Source organism: Mya arenaria, chromosome 4 (assembly GCF_026914265.1).
Source record: "Mya arenaria isolate MELC-2E11 chromosome 4, ASM2691426v1".
Classification (NCBI taxonomy): Eukaryota; Metazoa; Mollusca; class Bivalvia; order Myida; family Myidae; genus Mya; species Mya arenaria.
Window position 1 is genome coordinate 17,723,311 of NC_069125.1, and position 17,590 is coordinate 17,740,900.

Genomic DNA, 17,590 nt, shown 5'->3' on the forward strand with positions numbered 1-17,590 from the left:
CAGGGTGAGAGTGGTCTAGTGGTATAGGTGTCCGGCTCTCACCCAGGCGGTTGTGGCTTCGTTCCCCACCAGGATGAGAGTGATCTAGTGGTAGAAGTGTCCGCCTCGCATCCAGGCGGCTATGGCTTCAATCCCCACCAGGGTGAGAGTGGTCTTGTGGTATAAGTGTCCGCCTCTCACAAAAGCGGTTGTGGCTTAGATCCCTACCAGGGTGAGAATGGTCTTGTGGTACAGACCGACATCTTGTGGTATAGGTATCCGCCTCTCACCATAGAGGATGTGGGTTCGATCCCCACCAGGGCGAGAATGGTCTACTGGTATAGGTACCCGCCTCTCACCAAAGAGAATGTGGGTTCGATCCTCACCAGGGCGAGAATGGTCTAGTGGTATAGGTGTCTCACCAAAGGGGTCATGGCTTCGATCCCAACTAGTGGTACTTTCTCATGGCCTCTAAAAAGGACACAGTACTGGGCTCTACCCAGGAAACGGACTCGAGAGTGTTTCATATCAACCCACAGTTTTCTAGATAATCAAGCAAAAATGAATTTGAATAGACCAAACCTCCAGGGTATTTTGTTTTTAAAGGAGCATAAAAAAGCATGATGCAAAAAAACAACAAAAAAAACTTTTTTTTAATTGTACATGTAATGCATTTCCATGTTTAACTCAGTTGACTCTAATGATAAAACACCCTAATTATATGGTATAACAACATATGATTTAAGAAAAGGTTAAAGAATATTAGCCTCTATAAATGTTTTCTTTTGAATAAATAGCTACGTGGCCAGCTAAATCATATGGTGTTTTTATTTTTTATTTTGAGCATTAAAGTCAAATCAGTTAAACACGAGAATGTATTAAATTAAGAAACAAAAAAAACACGTTTTTGGCACAAACCTGTATGTGTGCGCCTTTAAATGTAAAAATGAGGTGGGTTGTGATATATATAGTATAATGCTTTTGTTCACAAACAATTTGTTATCACGTTTTTATACAATTAATCTATAAGACGATTAAGGCGATTAGATTATTGATAGAAAATGCTTTAAGTACTAGTTTAAATCCGGATAATCCCAATTCGATCAAAATATTTGCTACTTCTCAATAAATATTCGAAGTCCAAGGGAAAATATTTTCTGCGCTCAAAGCAATATTCATGGTAAATAAGATTATACATTAGTCGTGGGTCTTTTATCAACAGAAGTCGATTAATCGTCGCCGTGGGCTGAAAATCAACGATCGGCGGCATTTTTTTTGCCAGTATCGATTATTCAAATACTGTTTGTTTTTTATTGTTTTGTTGACAATTTGACATAGATGTGCTTGTTATTGTTTTTTGGAAAATGTTTTAAGAGTACAAACTACATAAATATTTAAAGGACTAGTTGAAGGAATGTTTGCCATGACAATTCCCTGCTGTGCATCTCTTGCTAATTGCACTGATGTCACAGAACAGAACAGAATACAATATCAAAAACTGCACAGCGGGATATTCAGATCAGAGATCTGATAAGACAATTAGGCAATTAGATTAAGATCAATACACAGAGGTTGTGTACAATACACGTTTTTTTTTTCATTTGTTGTTGTTGTTGATTTTTGTGTTTTTTTGTGGGGGGAAGGGTGCTTATTCTTAAGCTATGCAATAAGTATGATTTTATCTATCAGTACCTACAAACTTGTTGTGAAATGACACCAGATGTTTTTTTGCTGATAATTAATCGATCCATCCTACCATATAGTGGGTTTGTCTGTCCGATGAATCGAAAATAAAAATCCAACTTATTGTCCCTTACTATTAAGCCACAGGGCTGCTGTGCTGCCAGTCTGCTTACTTCACGGACATCAATCCATATATAACATTGCGGCATTTAGCAAAATAGTGCTTTTGTGAGGTGATACTGTATAGAGTTTCCGAGAGTCATTAATTATAAAACGAAATACTATTTTATACAATTCACGACTTTCAAATTATTTTGTAAAACATCTTTTGGCATTTCATAAATTAATTTCATTAAGTACCTACTCATTTTCATTACAGAAATATCACAAAGATATAAGTACCAATCTTGCTTTTTCATAATAAATAAGGAGTCGATATGCATTTCCACTTCTTGTTTTCTTGTTTTTCGCTGTGCCACACCAAGCCTGATCTTACTTTGACAAAATGGCCAAGAATACAATATTTAATAGTTGTGTCTGATAACCAGTTTTAGAAAAAGATTAACCAACGAGACAGCATTTTTGTGTAACAATTTATTTAAATTGTTGTTGTGGTTCTACCCATAATTCATTTCTTTTACAATTGTAGTCCTGGAGCGACGACCGTTTGACGTGGAACACCTCCGACAACTCGGATATAAGTACCATTCGCCTAAAAGGAGAGGATATATGGGTTCCTCTGGTGCTGTTGAATAACGCGTAAGTTATTCAACAATTTTATTGCTATGAAGATCAACATGTTAATAACTATCAGTAGAAATGCGGAACTTTATGTTCGTATTTGAACATTTTTGCAAATTGTTTGAGTGAAAGATTTCAGGGACTGTGTTTGGGTACAGAACTTAATTATTTTTAATGTCAAATTACATTGATGGTGTATTAAAGCTGCACTCTCACAGAATTACCGTTTTGACAACTTTTTAATTTTTTGTCTTGGAATGAGCCAGTATCTGCGTAAATATCTGCGAACCAGTGATATAAGCCTGCTGAAAAAAAAATCAAATCGCCGACTTTCATAATTCCGTTCGAAAGTTATTGTTTTATGGCAAAAGCGTTACTAACAGTTTAAGATAAATGCATAAAATATATTTTTTGAACTTAAATATGAAAATCTGCGATCCGATGTTTTGTCAGCAGTCTTATATCACTGGTTTTCTTGCACTTTTGCATAAATTGGTTTGTTCGTAGATAAAAAATAAAACCGTTGTCAAAACTTTCAATCTGTGAGAGTGCAGCTTTAAATAATGTTTTATGAATATAATTTCCCATAAATGGAATCAGTTTATGGGTCATATGAATATCACAACAAGACTGTTAATCGCCTATCTTGTTCTCAATGTTTTAAAGCTGCACTCTCACAGATTGAACGTTTTGACAACTTTTTTTATTGTTTGTCTTGGAACGAGCCAATTTTTGCGAAAATCCATGGAAACCAGTTATATAATACTCCTGACAAAAAAATAGATCGCAGATTTTATATTTAAGTTCAAAAATTGTGTTAGTAACGGTTTAAGTCTTAAAACATTAATTCTCAAACGGAATTATGAAAATATGCGATCTGATATTTTGTCAGCAATCTTTTATCATTGGTTTGCAGATTTCTACGCAAAAACTTGCTCTTTCCAAGACAAAAAATAAAAAAAAGTTGTAAAAACGGTATATCTGTGACAGTGCAGCTTTAAATGACATGAAGTCTAATTTCTATGAAAATGGTATAAACGATTTCATAGAAAATTCGCTCATTCGTTTTCTTATACTTGATGATGATGATAGTAAAATGTTTTCTAACAATGCTGTTGAATGGTAAAAATACTGTGAACGTTGGAAATAAATGAATGAATGATGTTAAACGGGCGGAGCTACATAGGGAACTGCCTAATTTACGCCCGGAAGCCAATGCGAAATAAATGTTCTCTTTTTATTTTTTCAGGGCTGATGGGATTAAAGTAATAAGCGACAACGCTGACACAGCAAGTGTCAGATTAACAATTTCTAACACGGGTGAAGTGCACTGGTTGGCTCCAGTCGAGTTCAATGCCCAGTGTACCGTCAACATAGCATACTATCCTTTTGATCAACAGTCGTGCTCAGTGATCGTAAGTGTTGCGTTCTCACTGGTAACCACTAAGGGTAACCTTTCCAAAATTTCTAGGTAGGGTAGGTAGGGATTTTTTTTTTACTTTTTTTTTCAAAATCTGTCGTAAGTTCAAATTGTTTTCTTGCACATGGCAGTCTTTTCTACATTACTGCCATTGCCTGACTTTGTTTTATCATATTAACAATAATTCTGATTAAAGTCTGCATTTATCCGCCCTTCGTAACTTTCTATTCGTTAACGAATATTTTTTTTTGCTCAGAAACGGAAAAAATAGTTAGGGTCGGCGCATTTTTATAGGTACCCGAAACGGACATATTTTTTTTAGGCATAATGACACAACAATACACCATTGTACGCCCTGGTAAAATAAAACCGGTTCAGGTAATTTCAGCAACATCCTTGTTATCATGTTGTATTAAACCTCACTTTCACAGATTTACCGTTTAAATATGAAAACCTTTTTATTTTGTTTGTCTTGGAATGAGCCAATTTATGCGAAAATGCATGGACACCAGTGATATTTATAAGACAGCTGACAAAAACTCAGATCGCATATTTTCATATTTCCGTTCGAAAATTAATGTTTAAAGGCAATAAGCGTTACCAACGGTTTAAAAAACGCATAAAACATTATTTTTTAACTTAAAGCTGCACTCTCACAGATTTACCAGTTTTTAAACTTTTTCATTTTTTTGTCTTAGAAAGGGCAAATATTTGTGTAGATGTCTGCTTACCAATGCTATAAAATTGCTGACAAAATATCAGATCGCACATTTTCATATTTCCGTTCGAAAATTAATGTTTAATGGCTATAAGCGTTACTAACGGTTTAAAAAACGCATAATTTTTTAACTTAAATATGAAAATCTGCGATTTGAACTTTTGAAAGCAGTCTAATATCACTGGTTTCCATGCATTTTCGCATAAATTGGCTCGTTTCAAGACAAAAAAAAAGTTGTCAAAACGTTCAATCTGTGAGAGTGCAGCTTTAAAGTGACTCGCTCATGATCTGTAAAATGCACTTTTTTAATTACGAAATAAAGCGTGTCAAATCAGAAGGAGTGTTAAAACAAAAATACCAAAAGCTGGAACCCTTCAGCAAATGTTGATATTTGCTCATTATCGTCTTTGAAGTTCACAATTTTCATTAGCGTTTATAACGCGATTGAACATCATTTACGGCTGTGGTGTTGCGTGATTGGTAGATTGACATTATAACGTGATGTTATCAATGTATCCTTCACAGGTCAACAAATCCGCTTCTTTTAATAAAGTCCCAGTGGCCGTGTGGACTAGCTGGCTGATTTCTATTTTTTTCTTGACTCTACCGGCGTTGGTTCGAACCCAACTAAATCCTAAATACTTTTTTATGCTATAACTGTATTTTTTCTGCAATTTCGATATCATAGAGTATAATGATAAAATAAGTGTTTTCAGATGCATTTCCGGGAACATTAATTTTTGGTCAAATACATGATCGAGTCACTTAAAATAATAATAATCGAAAAGTAAAACATTTAAGGAATGAATTGCGGGCTTGATGTCATTATCGGGGTATGAACGCAGTAGGGCTGGTCAAAGTGTGTGGAGTCCGAACTCCACGAGTACTTTGACCAGCCCAATTGCGTTCATATCCCCGATAATGGCATCAAGCCCGCAATTCATGACTTATATTTACACCAATTGTTCATTATTTCATTCAAGAATTGTTAAAAAAAAACTTAATTTCATTTAAAAAACACACTTTCAGTACCTATTCCTACCCATTCTGTAAATAGAACGACCCGACTCCAACCGGAAGCATTTTTTTCAAATGACGTCACAATATCGCGGGAAAAGATCAACCACTTGAAATCACTTTTAAACGTAAAGTTCAAACAGTTATGGCAACTACACATTTAAAATTTAAAAAACTAACACTTTCTTAAATATTGATTTATATTTTACGGGACCTTTTGACACAGTACAAACAATAACAAGATAAATATTTTTCATGTATATTGTTATGCGATAAATTGCGATCCGAACATATCCGAAGATGTTGGTACATGACCACGTTACTCCGAAAAATATGAATGTCGGCCGATTTCAATGAAACTTGGAACAAACAATCGTCAATGACTCTTCTTTAACGAGGATTTTTTTATTTATTTTTTAAATCCCGTCTTTTGTTGATTTACAGCGCCACCTTGCGGACACGTGCTATTTGACGCTAACATTGATAAAACCGTAAAAAATATAATTTTACGGCTTTTTTTACAAAAAAAATCGGAATAAAATTTAATGTACGATGAATAAATAATCCTATAATTTTAGTATGAGTATTTAAGAAAAAAAAAATATTTTAAGTTTTATGACAAAAAGGCTTTAATAAGAAATCGCCAAAAACAGTTACCCATCGGTGAATTTGACGTATTTATCTCGAAAACGAACTCGGGTAGGGTATGCTTTTATTTAATCATAGGAAACGGAACGGAATAATGAATAAAATTATGTAAAAAAATAAAAAATTGACGGGTAGGTTAATTGCTAAAAGATATAAGTAACCTAAGAAAATTGATAGAGTTAGCGGGATTTCTACGCCACCGTCAACGTCAATATAAAACACGTCAAGTTAGTGACGCCATGGGTTCGTTTGATGCATGAGAATAGTTGTGTAGTGAAACGTTGTATTCGTCCATTAACGATGGTATCTGTATCTTTTTTATTTTTAATATATTATTTTCCAGTATCAGAACTAAGTAGAATATCAGAAAATAGTAAGAAAATCAAATTCTTGCTACCTGAAATTTATCTACAGAATTGAAACAAGAATTTACGGTTAGTATGAACCTATAAAACTGGGATAAACTCAGAAGCCATGATCGATTCTAATTTAAATTATTTTATTCTCGCTAAAAACTGCATCAAGCGCTGATGCCAACTTTGTGTAAAATTCCCCCCCCCCCCCCCCATCTTTCAATACAGCCTGCATACCATCTAGGCCCGATCTTGAATATACTTTTTTCAAGTGATCTATTGAAATTCCACTCCTAGATAGGCGCGTGGCCTGTGCTTTTGGTATTATTTTTAACTCAACAAAAGTTGTATATGATCCCTTGTATAGTTTTTCGTTGTTTAATTCCTGAAGTTTGAATTTCACGGATGACACAGTAGTAGCACAATTCGACAGTTTGTCTAGGTTTGTTTGCAACTGGAGAATTGAAGAAAGCGCGTACACGTCTTCAGAGGCATCATGAGCTCCGAAGTCTACACCTGCAATATCATGAACTAAACTTGCCAGGCGGTAATTCTGTCTCCCGGGGTAAACTGTTCTAAATAAACGCAGACTGTCTGCGAAGCATATAGTGTTTCTGGGACAGTTATTCCTTCTTCTTGATAATTTGCTACTAACAGTCTTGCGTCAAACATGACATTGTGTGCCACAAGCAAAATATGACTTCCAAATGCCTCAAGCCAGCGTTTGAAGGCAAGAAGTGCTTCGCTGGCTGCCACGCTCGTCACTTCTTTACAGTGCTGGTATAATACCCCACCATGGAACTCGAAACCTGTTATATTGGAGGCAGTAGTGGGAATGTATCCACATTTGGTTTTTACGAATCAATTCAGGTGTTGTCCCGTGGACACGTGCAAAGCTGCTATCTGTACAATGCTGCTATTTGTCCCTGAAAGCAAAATACTCTCAGTAACTGTTTGGATAAACTTTTAAATATCAGTGGCTAAGACAAACAGTTATACAACACATGTATTTGTACAATTGACTTTATTTAAAATGTATTGTTTATGAAGTTGATACACTTTTTACATAAATACTTTATTCAGCGTGATATGAACAAAATAAAGTATTTATGTAAAAAGTGTACCAACTTCTAATTTTCGGTACACGCATAAACAACTTTAAAATCATTAAAGATTTAAAGAAAGTGTTCTCATTTTCTAATAAAGAATGTGCAATGGTTTAAAAGGACGCTATCATGTCCTGACATCGAACACGAGTTTTCCCTGTAATGCAACTGTAAATAGTTTTTTATTATTTTTATTTTACTCTTTGATCCCGAAATTGCAGAAAAATACTACACGCCGGTACAGTCAAGAAAAAAATAGAAAACTGATACCATATTCACTAGCCTACAAGGACACATACAAAGCTGACGGATATTTAAACCTTTATTGAATACATTGGTAGCATCACGTGATATTCAAATCAACAAATTATTAGGGATGGAAGCGAATATCCGAGTATCCGGATATCCGGATATCATGCAAGTACTCGGATACCAAAATGGGTATTCGAATATTCGTTAAGAATTAAAATTTCAATGAAATATTTCAGGTGATCAACAGTGTCTGTCGCGAAGCGGGTATTTGTCACAAATCGTCTGCTAATTGGCCGTTTGCACAAGGCGTGATATTGTGTCCTTGTGCAACACCCTGTGAAGTTCTATGACCTTGTTTACAATGACAAGTGTTGTTTTATGATCTCAGATGTGCTTAATTGACACTAATTGGCACTAGTTGATATTAGACGGATTGATCATTAATCCGTAGGAATTGATCGTCCAATCACAAGTTAATTAAGGGTCGTGCAATCAAAGCTATTAATGACCAATCGTATTTAGACATGTTTAGTTTATTGATAAATAAAAAAAAGTACACGCATGTAAATAAAGAAAAATCAGATCGTCTTTTTGTCTTCTTATCTTTTCCGCAATTATATCCTTCATTACAAAACACCGCAGAAATTGTAGGTATTGCATTAAATCAAACAATGTAATGAAATAAAATTACAATCGACTATCAAATAATCAAAGCGTCATTTAACATGAAACCTGCTGATAAATAACAAACTCGAAAGCAAGTGGCAGTAATCAAGCAACCACCTCGGCCGAAGTGACTATCAAATTCGCGAGGTGTTTATGTGGTATTCATCATGAGCATAAATTATTAAGACTGAGAAAGAATGAATGAAATTGCGATATGACGAATTATAAATTAAGTGGACAATTATGTCAAATAACAGAAGGTGGGTGACATATAATACGAAATTTACTTATTATGACAACAATTTAATACGAGTATCCGGATAGTATTCGAATACTTGATACAAATCCGGATACCGATTTGGTATCCGGTTTCCATCCCTACAAATTATGCTTCAGCCTTTTGCTGAACTGCGTTACTAATCCTTTTCGAATGGTGAACTTTAAATACAATATTTGAGCATACAATGTGTATCAACATTTGTTGAAGGGTCGAAGCCGTCAGTATCTTAGTTTTAACTATCCGAAAAAAATGCCACACTTTATTTCGTAATAAAAATCAGTTAAAAGTTCATCTTACAAAGCATTAATTAGTCCCTCTAGTTGGTACTTAACGTAAGCCGGATTTAAAGAACACGATAGAAGACTTACGAGTAACGGTTATAATATAGAATGAGGTCAAACTCACAAAAACAATATCAGAACAATATCAATATCAGTCAGATCTACTTTTTGACATGATACGCTTAAAGAATAGTTGAAAATAGGCATGAAACAATTATTTGGTTAAAAATTGACAAACATTTTTTTAACATTGATACTGATATATATCTTGCAGCAGTATACATGTGAGGGGATTCATCACCTATTGCTAGATTAATAGACACTGATCTTTTTGCGAGTTTAGAGGATGATATAAACCAATATCAAACATTAGGCACAGTTATGATTGCTGGTGATTTTAATGCCAGAACCTCATGTAAAACAGATAGCATTATTTCAATTTATTTGTGACATGTATGTCCCAGATATTGATGGTGATAATTATGTATGTGACAATCCCTTACCTAGATACTCAATGGACAGGGGCAGTAACTCTCATGGAAATAAGTTATTAGACTTATGTAAGGCCACTGCACTAAGAATTGTTAACGGCCGTTTGGGAGCGGACTTTGGCGTAGGCAATTATACATGTTTCAATACAAATGGCTCAAGTGTTATCGATTACTTAATACTTAATGAACATAATTTTAATCTTGTTGATAAGTTTGAGGTTGGTCATTTCAATGATTGCAGTGATCATGCCCCCATTGTCTTTTGATATTGCGTGCAATACACATGTATTTAAAGAAATGCCATGCATAAGTGAATATCTAAAATGGAGTGATGAAGAAAAGGACGCATTCAGAAATGGATTAATTGCTATAACTGTTGATTTTAACAATTTAGTTCAAAATTGTGACGTACAAAATGTTATTAATGTTGACTTTATGGTGAATACTTTTACAGATATTGTTCGTGAGGTTGCCGACCCATTATTTGTTAGGCATGTAATAGAATACCCATGTTTTAAAAAAATGTTTTATAACTGATTCTGCTAAATGGTTCGATCAAGAATGCAGAAATGCTAAGAACTTATATAAAAACGCCTTGAATGTTTATAATAATTCGCATAGTGATCGAGACAGAGTTGAATTGTGTAGATTGAAAAGTTTGTATAAAACTACTGTGTCAAAGAAACGAAGAGCTTTTAAATTGAAACGTTTAAAAGAGTTTGAAAATTTGAAACGAAATAGGCCTAAAGAATTCTGGAGATATTTCCGTTCACAGACCGCAAATAAAAGTGTTAATGTACCTCTGGAGGATTTTAAAAATCATTTCGAGCAAATGTTCGCCGATATTAATCATGATAATAATGAGGAAGCTGAAAACTTTAACAGGAACTATGATTTTAATGAATTTGATAATATTTTGGGAGACCTAGATAACCCGATAACATACGATGAAGTTCGTAAAGCTGTTGCCTTGCTTAAGAAAAATAAATCTCCGGGTGAAGATAAATTGCTTAATGAATATTTTATTGAAGCATGTGATATCTTAGGTGGATATATTACAGAGATTTTCAATAGCATCTTAAACTGCGGAAATTTTCCGATAGCTTGGACTAAGGGAATTATCATACCATTACACAAAAAAGGCGATAAGACTGACGTTAAAAATTATAGAGGAATAACTCTTTTAAGCAATTTTTCGAAACTGTTTACATGTGTACTTAATCAGCGAATATCAAAATAATGTTATTTCTGACGCCCTGGAGTTTGGTTTTAGAAGAGGTCGGCCTACAGTTGATGCAGTTTTTATTCTTCACTCAATTGTTCAATAATATGTAAACTTGAACAAACGATAATATTGCTGTTTTATTGATATGAAACGTTGTTTTGATTCCATATATTTGAATGCGTTATGGTTGAAGTTGTATAAATTCAATTTAGATGGTATTATACGCAGTATGTACCAGTCAGTTAAGTCCTGTGTAAAACACTGTAATAGTTATTCGGATTACTTTGATATAGCAGTAGGCTTAAGGCAAGGGGAGATAATGTCCCCAATAATGTTTTCTCTATTCGTTGAAGACTTGGAATTATATTTACAAAATAGAAATGATTGTGGGTTAGCTGGCAGGATATATGTTTAATTTTATTACTATTTGCCGATGATATGGTCGTACTTGGTGAAACCCCAGAAGATTTACAAATGTCACTAGATAGATTACATAATTACTGTACTACTTGGGGTTTAGAGGTAAACATTGCTAAGACAAAAATTGTGGTATTTCGCAAAAGGGGTGGTACAAAACGAAATGAGACTTGGATATATGGAAATGAAAACGTAGAGATTGTTAACGATTTTAACTATTTAGGCGTTACGTTGGATTATACTGGTAATTTTAATCTTAATACCCAAACACTGTACGGTAAAGGTTTAAAGGCAATGAACACGTTGTTGTCTAATTTAAAAAGGTATGAATGCAAACCAAGGCTAGCACTGCAGTTATTTGATGCCTTTGTTTCATCTATTATTACATATGGTTGTGAAATATGGGGATTTACAAAATCTGCACAGTTGGAGAGGATACATTTGAAGTTTTGCAAAACTATACTCAGGGTTAGACAAACAACATCCAACGCTGCTATATATGGTGAATTGGGTAGATACCCGTTACATATTAATAGATATATACGGATTTTAAAATACTGGTTTAAACTTAAGAAAAGTGATAATATAGTTATTCAATCGGTCATTGAAGATGCTATGTTAGATATTGATAATGATAAATCAAACTGGTTTAGTAATGTGAAGAACCTTCTTACACGATATGGATTTTATTATGTATGGTGTGATGATTCACAAATAAACGAAAACCATTTTATTTGTATTTTTAAACAACGTCTTATAGACGAATATTTACAGCAATGGCAACGAAATGTCAACGAAAATGGTATTTTAACTTTGTATAGAGAACTAAAAACCTCATTTGAATTTGAATATTATTTAGAAAATATCGCGTCAAGAAGACTGAGAATTGCTATTACAAAATTACGTATTTGTTCCCATAATCTAAGAATACATACTGGTAGATATGATAGACTTGAAAGAAACTTGCGTCATTGTCAATTATGTGATTCTAATGAATTAGAAGATGAGTATCACTTTATGTTTAAGTGTTCATTATATGTTATGTTAAGACAAAATTATATTAAACGTTATTACAGAGTTAGACCTAGTATGTTTAAACTTGTTCAGCTATTAAATACACAAAATAAATCTGAAGCATTTATGTTAGGTAAATATATATCGGAAGCATTTAAGATTCGTAATACTTTATTAATGAATATATAAACCATATCATTAATTGTTCATCGTAATAAGTAGTTTTTTATTGATTTTTTACATTATCATTTAGAATATTTAAATCACGTTTTACCTTTAAGTTATGATATTCAATTCTATTGTCGTCATGCATTCAATTATATATTGAAAATGATTGTTCCAACATGTATACATATACAAATGTCAAATAAAAACCTTGTACTAACTTTGATGATTGCAATAACACTTTTTTCAGTTCATCCTTTGTATGTCAATAATACTAGTCGCTATCAGCTTAGTTTAGTTGTAATGCTGATATGTTTATATGAAAACATAACACACGTAGTGTTAAATTTACGTGTTATATATTCTGTTCTGTATACTTTTAAGTTTGATAGATTTGTGATTTACAATTCCAGTTCATCCTTAAAAAAAGTTGATTATAATATTTATTTAATATTTCACACTACACTGTATAATTGTAACTGTAATATATTTATTATGTATATGAAACACAAAAAACTGTATAGTTTACGTGTAATAAATTCTGTTCTGTTCTGTTCTTAAAGATTTAACGCGCCTGGGTTACAACTATACGTAGTTATGAAACTAGCTAATTGTATTAAGCATTCATCAATGAAATTCACCTATTCTTAGTCAATGCCAGGCAGTTATCGGTTGCAGTTTGGGTCCCCTTAAATGGAATCGATTTTTATCTTAACAGAATCGTAAAAAAGTATAATCACGCGTGTCGCGCCTACAGACTTTCAACAGACTCGGCGCTTTCATTATGCTATGTCATTAATATGTCTGTTTTAGTTGTCATTCGGAACTCCTCGGCCATTTTATCGAAAACAACCTCGGATGTATTTGGACGGTTTACATACTCAAAAAGTGGTACGTCTAAGTCCGCTGCAAATAGATCGCGTAGTAATCGTATTTAGTAGTTAAACTTTATGACTTATCTCTGGTGAATCTTAATTAGGTTTGCAATAATACACTTCAATGGCAATCAATTTAAACCGAGAGCAATGAATACAACTCTTAAACACTACATTTAATTGATGATATTATTCAAAAAATTACGGACTACTTCAACTGATGTACCGCCATACATCCGAGGTTGTTTTTGAAAATAATGCCCGAGGAGCTCCGAATGTTTTAGTTGTGTGTACAGTGCGGCGATGTATTCATTTTGGCTTTCGATTTTAACAGATATTGATTATCTTTTTTTGCTTTAGATATCCACGTGGATGTTTGACATCGACGAACTGATGTTAATGACAGATGACTCGGGAATAAATTTCGATATGTACGAAGCCAATGGCGAATGGGATGTTGTATCGTCATCTTCTTCCAATGCAACAAGGTGATAAGCCTAACATATTCCCTTCAATAAAACAATGGACTCTACATTGACAGGACCTGTAGCATTTTACAAGAATCGTTAATTAAAAAAAATCTGCCAAACACGGTTCTCTGACCCCAATATCACATAAATACTCAGTCAAATCTCAATCTTTACTCATATTTATCACATAAAAGCATTAAATGATTCCAAATTTTGCATGTTTTTATACGTTTTGAAAACGTATTTTATATGTGAACATATTTTGTCAAGTAAAAGAAAACTTATTTTAGGGCAAAACATACACTTGCGAATGATTAAATCCATGAATTGAACCCAAATACATTTTTGAATGTAGAATATTTTCTCTTTGAAATCTTGTCCAAAGGCGTTACTCAACATATCTTATGATAGAATATGCTTTTTTTAAGTTGTAAAAACATAAATGATTTTTAATCATTTTTGATGGTAAAATGAGTTAAGACTGATATAAAGATTTGCCTTAAGTATTACGTGATAACAGAGCATGGTGTTTGGACGTGGGCGGGTTGGTGATGGAGATAGTGTCCCTAACACATCAAGTAGATAAACCTGACCTATGCGCCTTTCCATTCTGTCATTGGGTATTGTAGAATAGATGCTTTCTCCTATACGCTTATGCCCGACATGGAACGGTAGTTTCAGGAATTCTTCAAAGGGACCTAGATACATCCGTCTAAGTTTTGTCGTCAAAATATCCTTGGGTCATGATACATTCCATGCTAAAATTATTTACAGCTTGGAAGTATAATACCAATTTATTAGCCAACCTATTTGTACTATTGTAAATGGAAAATTTTCATCTAAAGGCTATTAGTGTTTTTTTTTATAAAATGCATACATTTTCAGGACGTTTCTTGGTCATGCCATGTCAGCCGTCCAGTATGACATTACCATACAGAGAAAGTACCAGTTCTACCTGCTCAACATCATATTTCCAATCATCCTTCTCGCCCTGTTGGGACCGTTTGTGTTCCTGCTACCGATTGACAGCGGTGAAAAGAATGGATTTACACTAACTGTCATGTTGTCAATGTCGGTGATGATGTCATATATTTCTGATCATATTCCGACTACGGCATCAGATGTCTGTATTCTTAGTGAGTATATGGGTACATTATATTTTTTCTCAAAGGGAAAGGAATATTATTGAGTTAATGTATATATGTTTTGATTTAATACTGTATGAAGTCTGCATTTTGTCTTACTTTTCTTCTTCTTCATTTTAATATTTAGTATTACTTATTTCCTATATGAGGTTTGGGTTAGGATGGGTTAATGAAATCCAACTGATGCGTTCAAATATAGTCATATAGAAGGTTTTTAGCTATAGATTTATGGAAGGGTGCTAAAACCCTGTCCTTATGGAACCCAGCATGGGTACCCTTCTGCTTTCACAGAATTGAATATTTAAGTATAACTTTTTTTCTGATTAAAACTTATAAAATGATTATAAATACGTACAAACTTTACATATTTGTTGAAATATCTAATATTACTTTAGTTTAACACAATTCCTAACTTTTGGGTCAAATTCAAAATACTTAAGTTCCTAACAGCCCGTTACAATTGCCCTCTTGCTCCCTTAGCACCCTGTCGCTATTCTGCAGCAACCTGTCTTTTTTAAACCTGGCTTAAACAACAACAACAACAACAACAACAACAACAACAATTACCTTTATTTGCCATAATAACTTTAGTTACAACAGACTATAAAGTTCGGTAAACACTATACAGTTAGGAAATATGTTATATCTACCAGTATCTGTCGAATAGTACAAACAAGTATAAAAATACACTCTTATAGCGGAACGCTTTTTTTTTTTCAATTATTTCGATATTTTACACACAACAAAATGTATTCATTTACCATTACGTTTTTTAGGTGTCTTCCTCCTCGTTACGTTTATTATCAACTCAATCGAGACATTCCTAACTGTAATCGTTTGGCGCATCCATGACACCCACAAGTACGGCCACATTCCGTCAAAGGGGACGCAAACAGCTTTGAGGGTACTTGCCAAAATAACCGCATACAGGTAAAATTGTTACGTTTGTTCATATGAAAACTATTAATATCTAATAAATAAAGATTTTTGGTTTTGTTGTTTACATGATAATTTACACCATTGGATCTCTTTGGTAATGGAGTTGAACGGAATTGGTGAGTGATGGGTATCGGACGATGGTTGATGCATTGGTACGCAACAGAAAAAAAATCATAATTGTGATTGCAATAGGTTAAATAGCATTGCGTTTTGAATAATGACGCGGGAGGTGTATTTAACTCCCCTGATTTCTTTAGACTGGGATTTCACGATTCGCTAGCTGAGTGAAATCGAAATGAGAAAAACTCCATGAGAGTCGAATACGACATTCCGGATCAAAACGCAGTAATATAAACCCTTTTAGTATATGCTTTACTGGATTAAAAGACACATGATTTCATATTAAATGTCATTATTAATAACGAATTATTTTCTATAGCGTCATTTGAATATCACGCAATGTAACTTATGACGTGACGTCATCATAGTTATAGTTAAATACGGCCGTATTGTATTCAATTGTCGTTGAAAACGGTCTACCGTGTTTTGACTGCGGATTTATGATTGGTATATAATAAAGCTCTTTTCCTAATGATATCTGATCGTTAGCACAAATAATATATACTCATATATCTTATAACAGACGTGCAGAGGAGGTAGAACATCAATCTGAAGGAAAGAAAACACCAATAGTTGCTCCTAATGACACGGAAGGTACACAGGACCGGGCGAAGACACCAACAGCTTGGGAGGATGGATCTAATATCGACGACTACACATATGAAGAATTCGCCCTGCTTCTCGATAGATTCAACTTTGTGTTTTTCTTGTTCCTGACATGTCTGGTTACTTTAGTAATACTGATTATCCTTACTACCGGCTAAGATTATAAGTATCTTCCATGGCCGAGAGTGTAAGATAGATTCATTTCGACCCGAGCGTAGGGTGTTTTGCGGAAACGAGGTTTACCGAGTTTCCGCAAAACACCTTGCGCGAGGGTCGGGATGAACCTATCTTACACGAGCGGCTATGGTAGATGCTTTTTCTCTCACCCCAGTTAAACAAAATTAAGTAAAAATGTTTTTTTTGCTGGAACTTTTTTGTGCTTAGTGAAAATAATTGCTTATGGATATGCGATAATTCGTGGTTGTGATGGATATGCGCGCAGTGATTTAGATTATGTTAATAGTCAAATCTATCTTTAAATAGTTCTAAGTAGAGTGAATCATTTTTTTTAAAAGGTGCGTGAAAACTTTTTTTTGTGACATTTGAAACGAGAAATAATTAATTTGCCACAAGAAAAAGGTTAACATGATGCTACAGACAACAGTCTTCAACAAGGGAGGTAATTACAATGTGGCGACCATTAAAAAGAGTTCTATACGGGCATTTTATCTTCGCCCGTGGGCAAGATAAGAATTTCTACCATGGTTAAATTATTGGATCTACTTATCTGAGGTGGGAGCAAAGTGAGGTTGAGCGTTCGAAAACCGATTTAATGAATCCGGTCCAGAAATAATCTAGTTATCTGAAAAATATACCATAATTATAAATGTTGATACCTTGTTACTCCATAATTTTGGTTTCATTTGAAAGGATAATTGATTGCTTGTCATTCATTGTTAAATAAATTACCAAAACTACATTATACATAACATTACTTTAGTTTGTATATTTGTTCTTTATTTCAACTGAAATCGGACCT

The 17,590-nt window shown here is 33.9% G+C and overlaps 1 protein-coding gene across 1 annotated transcript; it reads left to right on the top strand.

Annotated features, from left to right (window-relative positions):
* The first annotated feature begins 277 nt into the window (after positions 1-277).
* Positions 278-16,769, top strand: LOC128230669 (neuronal acetylcholine receptor subunit alpha-2-like). The gene is made up of 7 exons (XM_052943114.1): positions 278-433; positions 2,312-2,421; positions 3,653-3,818; positions 13,692-13,819; positions 14,687-14,949; positions 15,723-15,876; positions 16,529-16,769. Exons 1-7 carry the CDS (start codon positions 278-280, stop codon positions 16,767-16,769), a joined length of 1,218 nt encoding a protein of 405 aa, XP_052799074.1.
* Positions 16,770-17,590: the final 821 nt, after the last annotated feature.